Source organism: Castor canadensis, chromosome X (genome assembly GCF_047511655.1).
Source record: "Castor canadensis chromosome X, mCasCan1.hap1v2, whole genome shotgun sequence".
Lineage (NCBI taxonomy): Eukaryota > Metazoa > Chordata > Mammalia > Rodentia > Castoridae > Castor > Castor canadensis.
The window spans coordinates 97,822,525-97,840,270 of record NC_133405.1 but is presented as its reverse complement, the minus strand read 5'-3'; the positions used below and the strand labels follow the sequence as shown (position 1 = coordinate 97,840,270).

The 17,746-nt window shown below is 42.3% G+C and overlaps 1 protein-coding gene across 1 annotated transcript; it reads right to left on the bottom strand.

The window, feature by feature from the left end:
• Window positions 1-7,104: 7,104 nt before the first annotated feature.
• On the bottom strand, window positions 7,105-17,416 carry Akap4 (A-kinase anchoring protein 4). The gene is made up of 6 exons (XM_020152401.2): window positions 17,390-17,416; window positions 14,761-14,853; window positions 13,363-13,413; window positions 12,637-12,738; window positions 7,803-9,917; window positions 7,105-7,260 (listed from the first exon to the last, which is right to left on the bottom strand). Exons 1-6 carry the CDS (start codon window positions 17,414-17,416, stop codon window positions 7,105-7,107), a joined length of 2,544 nt encoding a protein of 847 aa, XP_020007990.2.
• Between the last annotated feature and the right edge of the window lie 330 nt (window positions 17,417-17,746).

Genomic DNA, 17,746 nt, shown 5'->3' with positions numbered 1-17,746 from the left:
AGCTAACCCCAAGCTATAGTGAGGTGACTAAGGTTAATGGCAAGTTTTCTGATTCCATATACGGTGCTATTTTCCCCCATCATGGAACATTGATATAGGTGGATCACTATTTATTCAATAAACATTTATTGAATAGCTACTGTGTGCTAGGCACTGAGAGTACAGTAGTGGACAAGACAGATCCCTGTGCTCCTAAACTTACCATTCTAATGGGAGGAGACAGCAAGTAAGCAAGAAATAACAATAAGCAGGATATATCAGTTAGTGTCATAAAAATAAATCGGGGTGATGTGGTTAAAAGTAATATGGGAGATAAGGTAGTGAAGGAAGGCTTTTCTGAGGAGGTTTCCATGACAAGAAGGAGTTGAGTGGGGGACCTTCTTACCTGGGATATGTAGCTGGGATCTGGGAGGGAAGTTCTCATAAAGAGGGACCCTATTCTGGGCCACCACAGATAAGACAGAGGGCTGCAAGGTAAGGGTGGCTCTGAGCTCAAAGTCAGAAAGATGTGAAATCGCACACTTTCTGGGAAGAGGCAAGAGAACCAAGAAGGTCATGAACAGTGGAAGGGGATTCTTTCCCCGCTCCCCATAGGTATTTATTAAGTTTAAATATGTTTTGTGTGTGTGCTAGGGATGGAACCCAGGGCCTTTACCATTGAACTACATCCCCAGTCCTAAGCAGATTTGAAGCGCTCTGTTGAGATGTGGTTTAGGTAGAATGAAATTCACTAGTTTTAAGTGCAGAGGTTGATGACTCTTGAGAAATGTACCTATCTGTGTTAGGCACCAAGCCTGTCAAGATACATACAGTGTATGTGTCCCCTAAAATGTTCCCTTATGGCCTTTGAAGGCAATTCTGGTCAAGTATTGTGTAAAATATCCCTCAATTTTGGTTTGCTACTGGTTTCACGTGATTAGCCTGGAGTTATGGGGCGTTTTTTTGGCACGAATGACACACAGGTGACATGTCCTTCTCATCACATCGTATCAAGAAAGAGATACGTGATTCAATATGTCTTTACTGCTGACGTTAATTTGATCATCTAATTAAGATGGGACTGAAGGGTTTGTCTATTGTAACGTCACTATTTTTACCTTTGCGATTAATAAATATCTTGAGGGATAGACTCTGAGGCTGTGCCATAGAGATTTTAATTGGTGTTACATGAGGCCTATATGCTGAATTAGGGAGTGTTGTTTTAGTCTTACCAATCAGGAGCATGGTTCATTTTTCTACTTACCTATTCACCTGGCTCTGGATTAACAGGGAGGCGGTGTGGTAGAATGGTAAGAGCATAATATTTGACATGAGGTAAACCTGAATTTGATTCCCAACTCTTCTGCTTACTGGCTGTATGACCTTAGAAGGGAATTTAAACCCAAGCCTCTAACTTCTCATTCATAACTAAGAAGCTAATCAGAAAGCCTGCCACAAGGTTTTTTTTGAAATAGTTAAAACACCTAGTAATAGTGTCTGGCACTCCCCTTTCAAAGAGGGGACGCCCCTTTTTCTGGCTGGGTGGCAAGAGGATGTAGGAATTCAATAGATTTGTTTAGATTTATGTTGTGTTCTGACACCGCAGTAACTTTAGTGTGGGGGGATCTGCTGAGTTTTTTTGCATTTCTCTGAGTCACTAGGGAGAAAGCAACTGGGATTGTTTTATTGATAAATTCTTGCAGGTCACCAGTGTCTTCTTGTCTGGTCCCTTTGCAAAACTTGTTCATTGTCTTTGGTATGTGGGGATTTGGTTTTTGTAGATGTACAAATACATCATTTGCAAATGTGGCATTATTTTCACCTCTCATTTCTGTCTTTTTACTTAATTTTCTTCTCTTACTACTACAAAAACTTTAGGGTAATATTTTAACAGGGGAAATCTTGTATGGTTTTTTTTTTTTTTTTTGCAGTACTGGGGTTTGAACTCAGGTCCTACACCTTGAGCCACTCCGCCAGCCTTTTATTGTGATGGGTTATTTCAAGATAACCTATTTGCCTTGGTGGTTCCCATTTTTAACTGGAATTTATCTACAAAAGCATCTGGTAGGAAAGATGAACTCTAACCGTATTAAGAGAGAAAGCTGGACAGCATTCCCCGACCCCTGAATTTTTTAAGGCTTAAATGAAACTTTTCATTCTCTATTTGGTTTTTCCCTTGCTCCAAATTTTATTTCCTCTTTTCTAAACTTGTTTGATTTATTATTTGCTCTCTTCCTAAGTTACTTAGGCAAGGACTCATTGTTTCTTTTTTGTACGGATAGAGGTTTCCAGGACAACACATTCTCCAAATACTGGCTTGACCATCTCCACAAAACCAGGCTTATCGATGTTTCCTTTAGCTCAGTGTTTTCCTTTTGCTCCATATTATGGCTTGGCAGGGAACTGTTACTGATCTTCTGTATTAAAACTTTTGGTATTTTATTCATTGTGGGTTTCGGGCACTAATTTTGATTTTTAAAATATTGTGTTTATATTATTTATTTTGATTGCTGAGATTTTTGGCCCCTGATTTAAGTACCTCCCTTGCCTCACCTCAGTCTAGACCACGGTAACCCGACAAGTTCTGCTCACAATTCTTTTTAGATAGTAAAGAGTAAGTGGACTGGTGGAGTGGCTCAAGTGGTAAAGTGTCTGCCTAGTAAAGAGTGATTTAGGAAAGCAGCATTATGCCTCGAAGTGTCAAGCAGGCAGTTGAAAGTCAGCCACCTGAACGGGGACCGTGCACCTCAAGGGGTGAGGCAGGCAGTTGAGTGAGAGTCAATTGCCTAAACAGAGGCAGTACACCTCAAGGGGTGAGGCCCAGCAGTTGGATAAGGGCCAAAATGTAGAGAAGCTGTCAGGACTTTGGGGGTTGTCCAGTAGGGTGGGGTAACTAAATGTCGTGAAACTAAGGGCCCTGTCCAAGTACTGAGCAGAGGCTGCCCAGTTGTGGGAAGGCATTTGGCTGCACACTTGATTTTCCCTTCCCATTTGAGCCTCTTTGCTCTTCCCGGTTTAACCTTGACATGGGGAGTGGGCCCCATAAGGATATAGGGCTACCAGCTTAATCATTGGCCCAGGTGTGGGCTTTTTTTTGTTGTGGTTGTTGATTCAAACATAGGCCACCTCGGGGTTTAGAATGGAGTCTCGAAGCATTTCCCAGGTCTTGCTCATGTCTTCCTGTCTACATGAGCCAATCTAGTAAATCTTCTTTTGTAATTATATGTTGTATAACTAATCTTCTGTTGGGTCGTTCCCCTAGAGAACCCTGAGTAACCTGGAGTGGTTTTAGAGAAACAGAATTTAAAGGGCAAATTTCCTTGCTTTTGTGGTTTCTGGGGTTGGCTAAATTTTATTAAACCTAAAGTTGTTAAAGACAGCACTGATAGCCCATGTCATGAACTATTTAAAAACATACATGTATATATTTATTTATTTATAAGTTTTGATGGTAGTGTAATTTGAACTCAGGGCTTTGTGTTTGCTAGGTAGGTTCCCTACTTCTTGAGCCAGGACATCATGCTGAGTGAGATATGCCAAGCTCAAAAGGCCAAATATCACGTTCTTGCTCATTTGTGAAACCTAGACCTAAACAACGACAGTGATAATGGGACATAAATGTAAGTGGGGGATTGTGTAAGGGGGGAGTCAGCAGGAGGAGGAGGAAAGGAAAGATATTAAGGGGTGCAGAGGATGGTATAATCGAGGTTGTGAACACTGTATGCATGGAATTATCACAATGAAATTCCCTCATATTGTATGCTAATTCAAAAATTTAAAAATTTAAAACTGTGTCTAGTAGAGCATGTGTCATGTATGATCTAATAAACTTTTTGTTGGATGCACAGGGTGTCATGTAAGTTGCTCAAAACTAAAAAATAGACAATCTCTGATCTGTACATTTCGATGGACAAGTTTTTAGAAATCACTTCCAAGATAAGGTAGAAAATTAAAAATTATTGCTAGGTGCTTTTGCCCTTAATGAGCTTATAGTTACCTGATAAATATAAAAAGTAAAAAAAAAATACACAAATGTAGTTTTTGTGTGTGTCATTTGAACTCAGGGTTTCCTGCTTGTTAGGCAGTCTCTCTACCACGAGTCACTTTTTCAGCCCAAGTAAATGCTTTGGATACTCCTAATTCAGCACTCATGAGAGGCAAAGAATTTAGTGATTCTTAATTTTGTGGAAAACTAAGGAATACTGCGATGTTGGCCGATTGCTCCTAGCATCACTAGACAAAGCGATTAGAGGGAAGGAATGAGCTCAGGGATTTCATTTCCCAGCACCAGATGCGCACAAATAACCTAAAGATGTCTAAGTGTTTCTAAACGAAAATCTCCTGTAGCAATAGGGCTAAAGCTGCTGACAGCTGAACACAGTTGGCTGAATTACAATGGAAATTTCACTTGTAAGGTGTCTACAGTTAAAGTGAGGGCACTGACTGGAAAAGAATGGGATCCTGTAAATTTGGGATGGAGATGTGTGGGAGGACTCTGATGAGCCTGGTAACAATGAGGAGCTTACTTTGCCAGAGGAAGTGACCTCCACTTTCTCAGTGGCAGCAGCATCCTCACCCCCATTCCCCTGCGGTACTGGCCTCTCCACCTCATGTCAGGGGAAACTAATCCTGCTTGGCCTATGGAAACAGTAATGACCTTCCCATAATTTTCTTCTGAAATGGAGGCCTGATGTCAGAGAGAGTGAAACTGCCAAGAGATACCAAGCCAATTGTACTGCCTGCCAGGAGAGGATCGTATTTCCTTCTGTTGCTGCTTCTGTGGTCTCTTTTCCTGCCACATGCAGGACTCTCAGGTCTACACACGTCCTTGTCCATTTCCAACTGCTGGCATTGAGTGTGGCCACATTGCTAACGGGATGCCTGGGATTGCTTCTCATTTACAGAGGTCAAAGGCCAGGGTCTCACTCTCCAGAAATAAACCCCAAGGTCTGTTGAGCTCCTCCAGACCCTTGTCAAGGGTCCTTGTAGCCTAAAGCATTCCTTTCTCTGCTGGAGTCTGTCAGTTAGCTCTGGCAAAAATCACCCTGAACTTACCTCATCCATGTAAGTTTCCCAGAGAAATTATGGAAAAGGAACTTGTTCTTCTAATCCTCAAATGTCAGAACTGAAGGGCCCTTAGAGACCATCTTGCCCCAACCCCTTTCATTTTAACAGAACATGTAACTTCCTTTGCTCTATTTCCACGTTCCAAGGAATCCTCCCAAGGCCATCTCATAATAAAAATCAGGAGCAAGGTAAGAGCCAAGTTAATCAAGGAAGTAAACTACTATGGGACCCAGCTGTGCTCCAGGAAGACTGAGTCATTAGAATTGCAGCCTTGGCCTAGGGATTTGTTTATCAAGGATTTTCTTCAAGGGCAAACAGAGATCTGTGGTGGCTCAACTCCAAATCTTTACACAGGGTGGAGTGAGACTGAAAAAGTTTTTGATTAGCTTTCATCTGGGCTGGAGAATTTGAAAGGTCCTGCTTTGAAGGAGCTTGCCTTTCCTTCTGACTTGTCCAGGCATTATGGGGAGTTGGCAAACTTTGTGTGCCTCTTACTGTCTCTAAAATGTGCCTGAGTCGTCTTCTCTGACAATGTTGCTTTGAATGCTGAAATCAAGAGAACACTTCAAGGATATCAGGACAGCTTCCTTCCTATATTTACACTTGTAACAAGATTCCCCCCATACAAAATGCCATCACATCCATTACTCCAGCTTAAACTCTGACCAATGTGAGAGTCATTTTTTAGCAGCATTTTACAGATGAAGACACAGGCTCCGAGTCTGTTCTAAGGCCATGTGACTGATTAGTAAGAGGCAAGCTATGGCTGTGGAGTCCAGAGGGACTCGGAAGTTCTGTTTCTTCTATTAAATCACAGCACCTCAGGGGTACCAAGGCATGCTATAAGAGCACATAGCAACCAACTAACAGAGGCCACAGTGTTGAAATCACTGCCTTAATCTGATCCACAATGAATTCTAACATCCTGATTGACTCCTGGGAGGCATAGAACATATCTAGGTACTTTTAGTGCTAGTCCCAAAGTGGACTTTGGGATACTGGGATGTTGGGATTCACAAGGAATTTACCATCCTATAGCTTTATGTTCTTAGGGGTTTTTTTTCAGAGTGGTGGAAGATAAGGAAATCCCATAAACTGAAGGAAATTAGTTATAAGGAAGCTTTATTCACACATGGGAAAGGATCAGATCCCATTGTGGTTCTGGGTATTACTTAGCCATGTGCAGTGGACAGAGGTTTGTGTGTGTGTGTGTGTGTGTGTGTGTGTACGTGTATACGTGGAAAGGCAGAGCAATGTCTACAGGTAATATACTTTTTTCAACTTGTTTTTAGCCTAAGATAGCTCATCTGCACTCTTTTTTTTTTTTGTGGCACTGGGGTTTGAACTCGGCCTCATGCTTGCTAGGAAGCACTCTTACCATTTGAGCTACTCCACCAGCCCTTTTTTGTGATGGGTGTTTTTGAGATAGGGTTTCTGGAACTACTTGCCTGGGGCTGGCTTTGAACCGCTATCCTCCCGATCTCTGCCTCCTCAGTAGCTAGAATTACAGATGGGAGCTACCTGCACCGGCTCACCTGCACACTTCCAATGAAGACTAAGAAAGCTGTATCCTTGGGATTGGAATGGGTATTATCAAGTGAAGTGCACAGTTCTGGGAGAAATAGCGAAGCCACAGGTGAAAAAACTCTAATAAATTATCCATGAATTGACATTATTTGGGTAATCCAGATTACTTAAGGGACGTGTTCCTGGGTAATAATACCCTTGTGTCTTGAGTGCTTAGAAAATAACCCAGGGTGAGATCTGGACACAAGTCCAATAGTTTTACAGCCATGGAAGTTTAACCCACTCCCTGTTCCTTGCTTCAGTATATTTAATCAAAAAAGGAGGACAGAATTTTTTTTTTTTTTATTCACGCTCTTGCCCAGCAAGGGCACCCGGTATTAGCAAGTGCAACTGCTCAGATGTATTGGGAAATACAATCATGTATTGTGCAGTTCACCAGGCGGATGTTGAGGGTGGCTCCAGCTGGGATGCAATGCTGCCGGGGGTGGGGAGGAGTGAGATGGAGAGGAGTGAGTTGAAGGAGTTTTCAATTTACAGGTTAGCGAGAAGCCAATCTAACAGTTGCTTTCTAGCCATGTTACCCACAGCTTCATCCAGTTGTCGTTCCTTGGCAAACTTCATGACCTCTTGAAGAAGATCTCCTACACTGTAACTCTTCTCTGCTGCCTTGGCTGAAACCTCAGGGAGCTGTGGAGAGAGCACAGTCACTTTAGTCAGCTAATGCTTTTAGAGGAAGGACCCACTGGACAAAGCAAATTAACACCCCCATCCTCACCACTTCCTACCCACGATTCTAAAATTAATGGGTGTCACAGATCTAGCACTGGCGGCTGCTGACATCCCTTTCCTTTTCCATGGAATCTTCTCGAAAAATATAGATTGCAAACTCTTAAATCAATTGTGTTCACTAACTACCCTTCACTGGGTGCTAGGCCCTTAAAAGTGAGTCTGTGTTGATTGTTAGGTAGAGGTTTGGGGTTACCTTTATTCTGCCCCCCCCTAAAAAATGAAGGACATTAGGGGTAAGGAGGATTGCCTGGGCTCATTTCCTTGGCTGAAAATAACTTGGCTAAGTGTTCATTTTCTCTGGAATCGCTCTAATGCGAGGAAAGCAACTGTGTCGTGTATGCTTGAGGGAGAGCGAATGAGCACAGTTATGAAATGCTGGCCTCCCCACCTCCTCTCCTTCTAGCTCTTTCTTCTTGTACCTTGATATCAGCATTCCTTACCTTCTCCAGTTGTCCGTCGTCGTCTCCCATGAAGTAGAGCATGGGTACGTTAAACTGGGAAGCTGCAATCCACTGTAGGACAGCCTGCAGTTGCTTCTGCGAGTTACTTGTCGAGGATTGATTATTGACAATAACTTCAGGCCCAGGCCCAGGAGCATCCTGGTAGCTCTGCGACATCGCACCTTCATGAGCACATTGGGAGCCAAAATTGGGATTGCTCGCCAAGGCTGCCTGTTCTTCTAACTCAGCAAGGGCTGCCCCGTTGTTGCTGTACTTCGCCATGATCAGACACAGCTTCATCACAGATTCTACCAGTTGATCGATAAATTGGCGGTTCATTTGTTTCATCCCGCTGATGAAATCCACTTCTTGATTGTCCGGGCATTGTTCTTCAGGCTTCTTGGATGAAGAAGCTGCTTTGCATGCAGACTGTTTGTTCTCACCTTCAGGTAGTTCATCACAGCTGAAGGGGCTTTCACTAAGGAGTTTCTGAATCAGCGACAGAACGATGTTTGACATGTCCAGCTTCTGAGAATCCAGTTGATTCTCCTTTACGGAGGCACATGGTCCAGGAGCTCCACGAGTTTCCAGATGCTTCATTGAGAGTGATTTAGCACTTTGGCCACCTCCACATTTTTCATATTGGGCACTCTGGGCCATGTAGCCCACTGATGAACCAGGACACTTTTCCTCACATGCATCTTTACCCTTGGCTTGGTGAGTTAGGTGATACTGAATCAGTATAAGGGCAGATACGATCAGGTCTTTGGCCAATGAATCTGTGGAGGGGCTGATCTTTTCTCTTTTCTCATCTTTATTAGTGCACAATTTAGTGGCCATTTTACATGGGTTTCCTTTTTTCTGATTCCACATGGTTAGACTTTCCTTGAGGATATGTTCGCTGACTCTCTCGGCACTTGTTAACGCCTTGCACTGGTCTTGTTTTGTTTTGCATTTGTCCTTCCCTTTCTTTTCAGCTTTCATAGCTGAGAATTCAAGGCTCTGATTCTTGCACTTTGAATCATGGGTTCCAGTTTTCAAAGTTGCATATGACAGACTCTGAGACTTAGTCTCTTTCTTTTCGCAAAGAAGGGCGCTGACCAAACGCTTCAGCATGGCCTCCATGATGTCTGCAGCGTTTTGTCTTCCATGATTGAACAGATTTCTCTTGACAGCCGAGACAAAGTCAGAGTCTGTCATCAGGACCCCAGTTATGTTATGCAGGTTCTTCATGCAAGAATCAATCAGATCGGACACAATGTCCTTGGTGTGCTTTAACAACACCCTCTTAAGGACTACGCAAGCTGGAATCGGCTTCCCACAGCTGTGCACTTTCAAAGTTTTCATTACGGAGACCATCATGTCCGATGCCACCTGATTTGCATAAACCATGAGCCCTTTACTAATGGAATCTGCAAATTCTTTACTATCTCGCTGGCACATCTGTTTTTCCCCACCCTTGTTCTTGTTGGATAATTCGCTGTACAGAAAGGTTTTCCGGCCACCCTCCCTTCCCTCCTCCCCAGGGCCACGCATTTCAGCAGAAGTGAGTTCCACAGCTTCGTGGGCCATTTCAGAAGTAATCTTGCTGACAGCACTGTGGGGGCTGATTTTCCCTTTGTCACCAGAAGGTGGATAGATTGAATGGTGGAGGCATTTACTTCCACCTTCCAATTTTTCTTTGATTTCCTTTCGGGCCATCTGAATTACTAGAGAGGACAGTCGGTTGACATAAAAAGAAAGGTCATCCATAGAGCATTCCCCATCAGGGGAGATAACTGCCCTCTGATTGCTAGGAGATTTGTTGGCAAGATTTGAGGGACTTTGGTTATTGTTGGTGTTCTTAGTTGCTGCCATTTCTAGACGTACATTTTGAGGTCCATTGGCTAAATAATCCATGTTCAGTTGATCAGCGTACACACTGAAGCAGTTCCCCGAGGGTATTTTGCTATATTCACCCTCTATGTCTCCTACTTTATGTTTACAGCTAGAGGCTGAGGGACTTAGCGCGTGTTGAAAACCCAAGGCATACTTCTGGAGATCATTGAGGAGCCAATTGAGGACACTTAGGGGGTCAGAGGGTGCTTGTTTGAAAAGACATACAGATCCCTCCATCTAAAAAAAGAAGAACACCTATCCATAAGGGTTTGGGTAGGCTACTTCTTTCCTTTATTTTAATTAGAAGATACATCTACTAAACTGCACAAATTAGGAATTTCAATTTTGGGCATTTGCAGGGGGACATAGCACCTACATATATCCATTAACACACATTCGAACACAAGGGGCAGCATGGTATAGAGCCTGCCCAGCAAACGCAAGGCTCTGAGTACAAGCCCCGGTACCACCAAAAAAACCAAAAAACCTTTCCGTTATGAAAAAAAACTCATAGTATAAACACTTGTAGACTTAACTGTTATACAAGTGTTATCAATGTGTTTGTCAATTTCATGTGAGTATGTTTGTCTCAAAGTGTCAAAAGTGTGTCAGTGTGTCTGTTGTGTGTGTATATAAACGTCACTATAGCAATTCATGTGTGTGAACATATCAATAGATGTGACAATATGTCGGTCTGTATTGTTGGTTTGTGAAAGTGTGCCATTGTGTGTATGTGTGTTCATATGTATGACTACATGCAATCATGTGTAATAATGTTTTGAAATTGACTGTTATGTGTGTTTACCATATAAGCCAGTGTATTTACATTAGTGTGTACATGTGTATATGTCTGCAAATATGGTTGTGTATGTCAGTGTCTCTGAATATGTAAATAAGTATCAATTTGAGTCATCGATTCACTGTAACCCATCATGAGGTTATAAACTTATTTCTGTGTTAAGGCATAAAAATCACATATTAATGTATGCATTCATTAATAACATATAACATTAATGAATGTGTGTGAGTATGTATAAACTGGTGATTGATGAATATGTGTCAGTAAATTCATAAGTTATGTCAATGTTTTATAATTTGTGAGTCAGTATTACATATACCCTGGCATCTGAGTATGTGTGTGAATAACATGAATGGGTACGTCATTACACTTGTGTCAATGTGTTTTGTGTCAATTTGTGTATCGATGCATACAAACAAGTGTTAGTGAATGTGTGTCACTTTGTTTAAGTTTGTGTATGTATATGTCGGCATGATTGTGTATGGCATTGTGCAGGTCTTATTGTATAGGTCGTTCCTGGTCATGTATATTTATAAGTGTGTATGACAATACCTGAATTTGTATGGCTGCTGTGTTTTGATCAAGGCTCATATGTGTTGATGTGAGTGTATGTTTATGATTGTGCATATGAGTGTGAATGAATGTTTATGTGTGTCACATGTGGGAATGTCATGCCATCTGACTCTGTATATCTTTATATTATGTGTGTCTTTGTTCATGAACAGGTCACTGTATTTAGATCTGTTATACCAATGCATGTGTGTGTTTAGTGTGTGTGTATATGAATTTAAAAAAATTGTTTTTGAGACAAGGTCTTGCTATGTAGCCCAGACTGGCCTCAAACTTGTAATCCTCCTGCCTCAGCCTCCCAAGTTGCTGGGATTACAGATATGTGCTACCATACTGGGCTAGATTACTTTTAAACATATGTAAATGTATTTATTGATGTGTGTTTCAACTTTGCGTACTTTTATATCTGTGATTTGTAGCTGTATGTTCATATCTGGATACATGTATATGTACTGTGTACACATCTCCGACACATCACTAAGTACTGCTGCCCTCTTTGCCTCTTCAATTACTTCATTTGCTCTCTTCACAGAATTCTGGGAAATGTAATTTTGCAAGTAGGCTTCAATTACAGTCAAGGTGATGTGCATCATAGGAAATATGGGCTGCTTTTTAAAGAAATAAACACCAGGTATAATTTATACCTTTCTTAAGACTTCAAAATGGAGTTGGCCAACCCCAACCAAACCCCAAATTTTTTTTCAGTTCAAATTTTTGAACTCAGGGCCTCACAATTGCCAGGCAGGCGTTCTACTGCTGGGGCCACTGAGCCAGCCCCTAAACCCAAATTTTTTTTAATAAAGTTGTGTAACTTGTGTTTCTTCCTTGGGGTCATTTTCCTCATTTCAAAGGTATCTGGGACCAGAAATGATGTTTTAGCTATAACATATGAGTCTACAGACACAGAACATTTAACTCCTTTGCACAGTAGCCAAATATCCTGTCCCAATACCACCTACTCCAGGCTTGTAGGAATGTGGGGCTAACTTCTTGTGTGTTCTAGTGCCCCCCAAAACAAAAACCCAAAAGATGATTTCAGATAAACAAAAACAAATGGATTTTGGATGTGACGGTGCCATGTAAATCTAATTGCTTCTAAACGAAGCTACTTAACAGTCTGGGCAATCCCTTAGACAACAGGATTGTCAAATTCTCAACTACTCAAATTCTCTAACAACTCAAATTCTGTGTTGTTATATATTCTTTGCTCCATAGCACTTCTTCCTCGAGGGATGCTGGCCAATGTGGGACATGTAAGTCCATCATAAGCCAGCAAAGATCAGAGCAAAGATGTTTCTTATGAGCCCACATCTTCGTTAGGATTAGAATAACACCATTCTATTTGGAGTAGGTACCTGGAAATCAGGAGATGGTATTCTGAGCCTCTGTGATTGATGAATGTCATTTATAAGTAGTGTTGAACTTACCGTGGCCCTGAACTTAGTCCTGTGTTGTCTAGAATGTCATAGTGTAGAAATTGATGACTTATTGGGCAATAGTTTCCTTACTAACTCTGAACCAGAGTCCTCAGACTCAGTATTGGACCCTAGGAATTCTGAGTAGTGAAATTTCAGAGGCTAAGTCTACCTTAGACTGATCTTGCTTTTCAGTATCCTTGATCACGATAATTTCTTTTTCTTCCAGATTCTCCAGGTTTAAGTCACTGTCTGCCCTAGAACCAGAAGCACCCTATGGAATTAAAGGAGATTCTTATGAATAGTTGCTTTTTGAGACTTCTGCAAGTTGCTCCCGTCGGCTACCACTTCAAATCATGACTGCTGTGTCTCCTATCGTCCTTTTTCTTTCTGCAGGAGAAGTAGACTTCTAATGCTAGCTAGTCTTTGAAGAATGAGACAAGATCCTTCCAGAAATTACTACTTCCCCTTCTCAAGACACTCACAAGGCCATCATTCTGAAGAAGCATATTCCATTAGTCACCACCCTTTTGGACAGATTTTTTTAAAAACTTTTCTGACATGCTATCTTCCACGCTTTAATTATTTTGCTTTACCAGCAAAATGAGATTTGGTATCAAGAGAGACAATAAACTCACTATGCTAATAAAAAACAGCAAAAAAAAAGACTAGTTATTAAAAATATATAAGCACTGAGGAAAAAAAACACTGAAAAAAAAGTGACAATAAATTCAGAACGAGGGACCCTGGGCTCAGGAGAATGACAGCCTTCCATCTGAGTCTTCCCTCCCCCCACTTTTCTGCCCTCTGATACAACCTTTTGGTTTTCTCATACTTCACTTGTAACCGTTCTCAGAAGTGTCCCACCTCCACCCAATTTTGATCAGAAAATACCCACCTTGGAATCTTTGTCTTCATCATTCAGGGTGGATACATCCACAAAGCATATCTGCATCAAATTAGGAGGGTGAATTTAGATAAACTCTAGAGAAAAGGCCAGAATTTCTCTTTTGTGGAGGAACTCCACTTACCTTGTGAAGTTCTTGTGAAGATTAACTGATAGTGTATGTACAAGTTTTACCATAAACATCGATACTGTGACTATGACCAGGCAAACAGAATGGTAACATTGCCCAATTTCCTAGATGAGAGCACCAGCCTGTCACAGAGAGTCCCAAAAGACAATATTCACATATACTAATTGAGAAAACCGAGAAGTGAAATGCTGTGCCCAACTGACACATACTCAGCTTGGAATAGAACTTTATTTCCCTGGCTTCTAGTTTAAGGCACTTTCTATAACATCAGTGTTTCTCAATATGTAGTATTATTACTCTTAATTTAAAAGATTTTTGGTAGTACTTATGGATAAACATATCTGTGCTTAATAGGTATACTCTAATAGAACGTCAAACCTGTTATGGATAATATTGCTTAGGGTGACAGTCACTTAAAGTGTAAACCAATTTTAAAAGCATTGAAAAAACACGCGAATAGTATGGGTGGTACTTGAACATGCTAAAAATGTGAGTACTATTGTAAATCACTTGAATTTTGGGAAATGGTGTGAAGCATTTGAAGTATTTTGCCTTCTTCAGAGGTCCTAGTGTAACTTACTGGTAGCTGGGCATTATGACGTAGCAGGTGCTTAGGTAATAGAAGCTGGTTACTAGGCAACCAACAGGCCTCCCTCCCCTCAGGTTCCTCCCTCCTCTCAGGCTCCTCCTCCCCCTCAGGCTCCTCCCTCCCCCCAGGCTCCTCCCTCCCCTCAGGCTCCTCCCTCCCCTCAGGCTCCTCCCTTCCCTCAGGCTCCTCCCTCCCCTCAGGCTCCTCCTTCCCCTCAGGTTCCTCCCCCCCTCAGGCTCCTCCCTCCCCTCAGGCTCCTCCCTCCCCTCAGGCTCCTCCCTCCCCTCAGGCTCCTCCTTCCCATCAGGCTCCTCCCCCCTCAGGTTCCTCCCTCCCCTCAGGCTCCTCCCTCCTCTCAGGCTCCTCCCTCCCCTCAGGCTCCTCCCTCCCCTCAGGCTCCTCCCTCCTCTGAGGTTCCTCCCTCTCAGGTTCCTCCCTCCTCTCAGGTTCCTCCTCAGGCCCCCCTCCCCCAACTCTCTTACATCACTCCTCCCCCTGCCCCTCCCCTATTCATCCCTGTGTGATGTATATGTGTGCTGTTCCCTGAAAGATCTTGCTGAACCTGGTTGCTTGGAGAAGTCACCTCCATAAATTTATCTTGGGCCCCAATATTTCTATAGCCCTACAACAAGTTTTTCTGCTCTTTGGTAGAAGTCGGGTCATATCTTACCACTTTCCGTTCCTGATCTTGTTGTCCTGATGGGCTGTAGAGATCTACTTTGCACACGCCCCTGCGGCTGTGTAACCAGTCGATATCAGACATCTGAAAAGAGAAATAAAAAATCTGAATACTTGTATATACTTACAGAAGTGGGGTCATAAAGCCCTCTTGAGCTGAACCCCATATCTGTTTCATACAGGTTTAGGCTAAGAACAGCAGGGAGAGGTGGGAGCAGTGGGGAAGGACACTCAGACATTTTGAAATTGAGGCACAGGACCATTAACTTTTACCAAAATCTGTGATTTCCTTTCATTTAGACTCACCACACCAAGTATTTGGAACCATGGGAGTATCTCATTGACTTAGGAGAACAGCAGTCAGGAAAAATGTGAAGCAAATTCAAAAGGTGGTCTAGAGACTGCAGATTACATTTAGTGATTTAATTCTACCCAACTCCATAACTAAATCTCATTCTCTACATTTCTTTCCCCACTCTCGGGTACCTTCAAAGGATCAAGGTCACTTCGCCTCCTCCTAATTCTAGCCAACCCCAGTTCAACTAGAGTCTTTCTTATTACAATAAGTGAAATCAGGTAAATAACTGTAACAAATCAGTCCAGCTAAAAGAAAAAGAAAATGGCAGAAGCCAGTGATAATTTTTGCTGTGTAAGACCAATTAAGAACTCAGTAGACTTCAATCCTCTTGTCTAAGTATTAGAAGGTTGTTGAACTTCATTCTCTCAAAATTTAGACCTTTTTAAACTAGCTCTTCAAAAACTCTCACATTCTCTTCTTCCTTCCCCCCTCCCCCTCCCCCTCTCTTCTCTTCTCTCTCTCTCCTTCCCCCTCCTGTCCCTCTCCTCCTCCCTCTTCTTTTCTCCTTCCTTTTCTCCCCTTTCTCCCCTCTCTCCCTCACTTCCCTTCTCCTCTTTCTCTCCCTTCCTCCCTCCTTCCTCTCTTCCCTCTGTTCTCTCCTTTACTTTCCTCCCCCTCCTTTTCTCTGCTCCCTTTCCCTTCCCTCCCTTCCTCCCTTTCCTTGTCTAATTTTCTGCCTGCCCCAAACATTTTTTAGAACCACTATCCTCTAACATGAGACCATATTCCCTTACTATCTTGGCCATCCCCAAGATGTTTTTGGGTTTTCCCTTCAAGAATCTCTGTGAAACCTTGAAAAAGTTACAGAAAAAAGGCTTCCCACAGCCTCAGATGAGGGAGCTCTTTCTTTTTTCAAGAGCTAGTGAACCCTAGCCTAGAAAAAAAAGAGAGGCAGAGAAGTCCGTGATGTGATTTGAATACTGTCCCAATCTAAATCTAAAAAAAAAAAAAAACTCTAAAAAATAAAACGCGTAAATTTATTACCTTGAAAATGAAGTTCTTTTGGACTTTTGGCTGAAATGTGCCACCCAGAAGGAAGATGTGCCCCTTTAGATGGAACTGGGCAGTGCCAAGTTCTTGGGCACCTGCAGCTAGCTGCCCCCACCGTCAGCTGTTGGGCCAGACTGATGAGCCAGACTGTTTCCTACTGGCTTTAACCCTGAGATGTTACAGTGGGGTTTGTTAAGTCACAATGCCTGGTGCTATAGCAACCTGAGAAAAGGTGTGGCACCCTGGCAAACTCAGGACATCAGGCTGCCTGCTGTAGGATACACTTTTTCCATTATATCTTGAAGGGCACACATATTTCACAGAGTTCACAGTCCCTCAAGATCGCCCATCTCTTCCTCACCCTAGTTTTTGTTTTTTTTTTTGGCAGTATTGGGGTTTGAACTCAGGGCCTCCTATTTTCTAGGCAAGGCACTCTACCACTAGTGCCACTCTGTCAGCCCTTTTTATATTGGTTATTTTTGAGATAGGGTCTTGTTTTTTGCCTAGGGGCAGCCTGGACCCAGATCCCTCCAATCTCTGCCTCCAAAGTAGCTAGGATTACAGACATGTGTCACTGCACCTGGTCTCATGTCTTTCCTTTTTATGAGAGACCTCAAGAAGGATCTAATCACCTTAGTTACCCATTTGGTGGAGGGCTATTGTTTTCTCATACAAAATGACCACTAGTCTTTTATGGACAAAACTATTTTCACATTGTAGCTTATTTCTACAATTCTCTTTGAATTTCTCTTTGAATTTCCCACTAGAGCATGAGTGCTACATGACAAGAGATCTTTGAATTTATGTTGAAACAAATGTTGATCAAAGTCTTTTCTGGGTATCCCAAATAAAATGAAAATGGAGGATGCCTTAGCAGCTTCTGTGGTTTCACCTCACCATTAAGACATCCCTTTTTGCAGGATGTGGCTGTGCATGCCTGTAATCCTAGCTACTCAGGAGGCAGAGACAGGATGATTGTGGTTTGTGACCAGCCTGGGCAGAAGTTAGTGACATCCTGTCTCAACAACCAGCTGGGTGTGGTGGTGAGCATCTGTGGTCCCAACTATTTTGGGAGACAGAGGTAGGAGGATCTCAGTCCAAGGCTGGCCCCAGGGGGAAAGTGTGAGACCCTATCTGAAAAAGACTAAAAGTTAAAAGACTGGATCATACATAGTTCAAGTGGTAGAGTGTGAAGCCCTGGGTTCAATCCCCAGTAGTGCCAAAGAAAGATACTCCCTTAATTAATCAAAAAGTGATTAAAAGATGTCCCTACCTTTGTAATATCACAGAAGGAAATCATGTGTAGGAACTTTGGATGATACTTTCTGGTGAATTTGGATGCTGTGATGACTTCTGGTCTGCCTCAAGATGTTCTGTCTTTCCTCAACTCTCCATACTCTCCTAATGCTTTAACTGCCAGCTGGTACTAGATTTTTAACTTGGTGACATCACTGTTTCCATAGAGAATAGTGACAGCACAAAGTCATGAGCTTTATTCTGAGAATTCTTTCCTTATTCTCTAATATACCTATAGTATATCTCTATATATCTCTATCTACCATCTATCTATAGCTTATCTAGCTAGCTATGAATGACAGAGTCAGCCTTTTAAAAACTCTCCAAGTCATGA